Below are 5,197 nucleotides of genomic sequence, written 5' to 3'. Positions count from 1 at the left end.
CCACACCACGTGATCAGCAATATACCGTCAGCGGAGAGACGTGACATGTCAGAGCTGGAGAAGTAATAATAATAATAATAATAATAATAATAATATATTCAACTGATGTGTAAATGAACAAGTAATAGTCGATATTTATGCACAAGTATACTCATAATAACACCCTCATATGTAGTATATGCATGCATAAATGCTGTGATAATGTGTGAGCACCAGTTCTCCAGGCATTCTGATGTCTTTCAAAGTTGTCCTCCGGACACTGGCTGCTTTTTCACTCATTTCTAGTCCAGCCCTTGTCAACATACAACACACAACAAAGAACCAATTATGAATTGCATCTTTAGACACTTTGTTTCCAGCAGCCTGTGTCAAACACATGGCTTGTTCCCATTTGTTTAGCTGAATCTATTCAAAAATTGACAGACATAAAATACTATTTTTGTGATTCCCAAAGTGCTTCTAACAGAAAACTTGGCATATCTCAGCATGATGTGCTTGTGCTATAAACATCTTTAAGGAAACTGGACATGAGGAGGATAGAAGCAGTGAAGCAGTGAAAGACCTAAAAAAATATCTTCAGCAGATGAGAAATATCTAAAAGCCACGTCCTTAAGAAAAAATCCAGAAAAGATCTGACACAGGACCTGAGAGATGTATCTGGTCCTTCAGATGATCCATCTACTGTTCGTGAAGCCTCAGAAATGGTGGCTGTCAACAAGTCACTCTTAATGAAGGAAAGGGGGGAGCAAAGTTTGAGATATGCTAAATTACACAAGACCTGGACTGAAAGTCAGGGGAACCAGGTCTGGTGGAGTGATAAATACATATTTGAAATATTTGGTTCAGACTGTGTTCAGTGTACAAAGTACAAAAATAGAGGTACAAAGTGGTTGTTCACAACCTAAGAGTTCAGGCTGTGTTGAAGAATTAAAGGTGATTATACCAAATATTAACTTTCAAGTATAGTAGAATTATTTTTCCTAATATACTGCATTTTAATGTATTTTAGATTTTTAGTTATGCATCTGTTTCACACAGGGCTGGATCAATACTTTTACATAGTGTTGTATACTACTACTACTACTACTAATAATAATAATAATAATAATAAACAAAAAATGAAACAGGTAAAATAATATGTATAAGTATTACATTCTACATAGATCATTGAATGTGTTACAAATATCACCAACAGTAATATAATGTGTATATGATATAAATTGTGCCCTTTTAGGCAGGTTGTGTTTACAGATGAATTTTACTTAGTTGTTTGGGGGGGGGCAAAAAAGTCTTTATTTTTTATTTATTTCTTTTGCAGTTCTTTGTTTGTACTTTAGTAATAGGTAATTATAATAACCTATATACTAAGCATCATATAACGACAGGAAGTCTGTTTAGCGTGTCCTTCTTGCATGGTTCTTACGGTAATCCAACACTCACAAGCGGAAATCAGCTCTGGCCCCGCCCTCACAGTGCAAAGCTAACTGAAAGCTAAATAGCATATCTTAGCGCATGATGCCCATGAAGAAAAAGACAAGGGTCAGCTCAGTTGCTGATATTTTATTTTTTCGAAGCATACTTTGAAGCTGTAGAGTGATTCGTCGTCGCATAGACTGTAAGCACTGACAGGCAGCATGGCAGAGTCATCGCCGTTATCTGGAGTCAATGTTGTTTTGGTTATGGCCTATGGAAGCTTGGTGAGTAAGTTACACTAAAAGCTCGATACCTGGTACACGGAGGTGTGTTTATGATAAGTTTTAACCTCAATCCTGTCACGCTTGGTTTTGTGTTCAGGTGTTTGTATTGCTGTTTATATTCGTCAAAAGGCAGATCATGCGTTTTGCAATGAGATCCCGCCGAGGGCCTCATGTACCTATTGGCCACAATGCACCAAAGGTGAGGCGTGGATCTTTACTGTTTTGTTATTATTATTATTATTATTAACTTTTTGTGCCTTAATATTAATAAATTCTTTATGAATTAATCTACAGGGTCTGAGGGAGGAGATTGAGTCCAGACTGTCCAAAGTTCATGAGATACGTTATGAACCTCTGCTTCTGTCAGAAGAAGACGACAGACTGAAGCGGGCATCACAGATAAGTCAGTCAGCTTTTTAAACTCATTTTGAGCAAATGTTGTCCTTTTTATTTAGTTATTTTTTTAAACGTAACAAATTGATATCTTATATTTCAAAGGTTGCTACAACTACCTGTACAGAATGAAAGCTCTGGATGCAATCCGTGACTCAGGTGAGAGTTACAATTTGTTCCTTAAATGTATTCATCGGCTCAGAGCCCCTTCCAGTTTAGTGGTGATCAACAGGTTGACAGATGAGGTCAGGCAGGAGTCTCTGATGATCTATGATGTTCACAGATGACATCGTGATCTGTAGTAAAAGGAGGGAGCAGGTGGAGAGGTAGAAGCAAGAGAGAATGCGGCTCAGGTTGAGCAGTTTGGAGACAAAGTTATAGAAGCAAAGCTGAGATATGTTGGACATGTGCAGAGGAGGGATAGTGGATATACTGGAAGGTATAGGTGCAGGAGGAACAAAGGAAGACCACAGAGAAGGTTCATGGATTCAAGGAGCACATTTTTAACATGCTGAGCTTGTTCACAGCTGTCCAAACCCACATCATCTTTTTCAAGTGTTTTACTTATATTGCTGTAGTTTTGAGTTATTGAATTATATAGGATTTTGGCTGTAGAGTTCAGGGCTACCCTTTTCATTCTTTTTTCAGTGGGTGACAGATATGATCTGCAGGGAGGCCAGTTCAGCACCCTAACTCTTTTACTGCACCGGCATGCAAAAGGCGATTTAGCATAGATTCAACATGGTGTTGCTCCAAAACATGTTGTCCAGGAGAATTAATGAAGCCGTCTTACATATGCAAGCTGTGCTGTTGCAGTAATGTACCCCTATACCTGCACAGACATGGGTTTTGAACCTGGATAGCACCTTTCCTCTTTATCCCAGCGGAAGTGTCAGAATATCCAAAAGAAGACAGGATCATTTTATGCTTCAGCTGAGTCCAACTTAAAGCAGTTCAGGCCCATATTTGCACAGTAGAGTTTGAACTGGCTTTGTGGATGCAGCTTACCACTGAGTTGGCTGGTGGTGGTTTGCAGCCGTGTTCATGAGTTCTTGCTGTGCCACCTGACAGCCTGATTTCTCTGAGTCTGTTTATATTTCTGATTTTATATCAGTAGATGATATAATCGTTGTTGGGCATATTAAAGGTAAACATTTGCCAGTTAGCTGTAATATGTCCACTCAGTGGTTTTATGCATTTCTCAGCTTTCTCTGTAATTTTGGCCAAACAGTGGTGGCACAAAAGTTTCAAGCTTGAGTGAAATATAGAGTTTTAGTGATTCACAAGTCTTTTTGTTGTGGTTTCAGTTGAATTTTCTACTGTGTCTCAGCTTTTTTTTTTTTTTATTATTGTAAAATAATTTTTAATTCTGTTCTTGTTTTGTTTTTGTTCCATTTAAAGCATTAAAACGTCTTTCCTGACCTTCAACTTGTCTTCCTTCCTCTCTCTGCCACAGGAATTCCTTTGCAGGAGATAAGTGGGAGCCCCAGCGCATTTACAGGACGCAGCTTCAGGAGCTGGCTAGTTGAGCTGCGCAACTCCCACTCTCTGATAAAGAGCAGCCGCAGTGCACTTATTGACCGTTTGCTTGAAGGCTACGACAGCGCTCGTCATGGGACTGGGGTGCATAAATGTTTTTACTGTATTTTACTGTATCCCAACAGAACTTTATTAGAATGTTTCAGGTTCCAGAATTCAGAAAGAATGGAAAATCTAACGCTACCGTAAAGTGTTAATTCTAAATATAATCTTAATTTAGATTTTGCAGTTATTGCTTTCAAACTATTTAGGACCATTTAAGACGTCTTCTTCATCTGCCACATCCACCACTGCTCTCTCTTCTCCCTCTAATCTCCATCTCATCCTCCTCCTCCTCAACTCAAGCCTTGTCTCCTGTTTGATTACGTGTTCACATCACATGAAAGTTTATTTGCTAAGCATCTGAGTCCAACAACCTTAAAGTCACTTCAAACAAAGTTTCAGTAACATGGCCTAATTGCATGCACTTATTGAATCAGCAACTCTTATTGACAGAAAAGTTCTGGAAATCCTCGTGATGACAGTGATCCTGCTTCTTTGACTCATCGAGGCTTTTTACAAAGTTTTACAGCCTCCTTCAGAGTAAAAAGTTGTGGTTGCTCATCACCTGACGTTATGAAGTAAACTGTGATCTGACACTCACTAGAAGGACAGAGGGGCACAGAGGGTTCATAAAAGACAAGAATATAACGAGTTAAATTCTTTCATCTGCTGATGTGGATTTAAATATTTGTTTCAGGTGTTTGGGGAACCTGAGTTTCTTGAATATCAGCAAGCTCTAAACGAACTGGCTGACGTGTAAGTGTCACCGTACTGGTCCAGACTTGAAACCAGTCTTATTTCTGTTGCAGCAAGTGATGCGGTCTGCATTGTCCGTTTATGCAGTACATTTGAAATCATCTGTTTTATCACCCTCAGCGTGAAGGCGTATTCCAGCACCACCAGCCTCGACCAGCATCACCAGTCCGCAGCCAAGGACCTGACAGGCTCTCCTGTCCGCAGCACTCCCTCCACCATCCAGATCACCTACCTGCCTTCAACCGGCCAGCGCAGCAAGAGGCCCAAACACTTTCTGGAGCTCAAAAGTTTCAAAGACAACTACAACACACTGGAGAGCACGCTGTGATGCAGTCATAGGATGGTTGTATGGTGTGCGGTCAGTCTACGGGGAAATAAAAAGTTGTAGCAGACTGACTGGTTGGCTTTAAAACATCAAACTTAAAATAAGCTCAGAATGGACAGCGAGAGACATCTTATCCTCTATATTTTTGATCTAGAAAATGATGCAGTTGTTAAAGTCTTGCTGTCACAGGAGGTTTTTTTCCCTTTTCTGTATGTGTGTGTTTGCTGTTTAATGTGTGCAGAGGAAAACAATTGTTTCATTTCATTTTTGTAAAAGCAGCAAGTCAACTGAATTTATTATTTTTTTCTTGAGAGTTGAACTTGTAAATACAAATGTTTGATTAATGTACAAATGTAAGATATTTATGCTAACTTATTAAATTCATACGTGTGACGTGTATTTATATGAAGATAAAAGGTTTTTTGTGGTTTTGAGGGAACTTTCC

At 39.2% G+C, this 5,197-nt stretch overlaps 1 protein-coding gene across 1 annotated transcript; it reads left to right on the top strand.

Annotated features, from left to right (window-relative positions):
• Positions 1 to 1,431: 1,431 nt before the first annotated feature.
• LOC147303838 (lipid transport auxiliary protein 1-like) lies at positions 1,432 to 5,151 on the top strand. Its single transcript, XM_086280238.1, has 7 exons — positions 1,432 to 1,697; positions 1,795 to 1,896; positions 1,992 to 2,100; positions 2,196 to 2,249; positions 3,547 to 3,713; positions 4,369 to 4,427; positions 4,548 to 5,151. Exons 1-7 carry the CDS (start codon positions 1,635 to 1,637, stop codon positions 4,753 to 4,755), a joined length of 762 nt encoding a protein of 253 aa, XP_086136364.1. The 5' UTR covers positions 1,432 to 1,634; the 3' UTR covers positions 4,756 to 5,151.
• Positions 5,152 to 5,197: the final 46 nt, after the last annotated feature.

Source organism: Aulonocara sp. 'chitande type north' Nkhata Bay, linkage group LG22 (genome assembly GCF_057382095.1).
Source record: "Aulonocara sp. 'chitande type north' Nkhata Bay isolate Kocher_YH1m ecotype deep benthic linkage group LG22, A_spYH_male_GT1.1, whole genome shotgun sequence".
Taxonomy (NCBI): Eukaryota; Metazoa; Chordata; class Actinopteri; order Cichliformes; family Cichlidae; genus Aulonocara; species Aulonocara sp. 'chitande type north' Nkhata Bay.
Note: the sequence above shows the minus strand (reverse complement) of the source record. Positions and strands in the feature narration are given on the sequence as shown.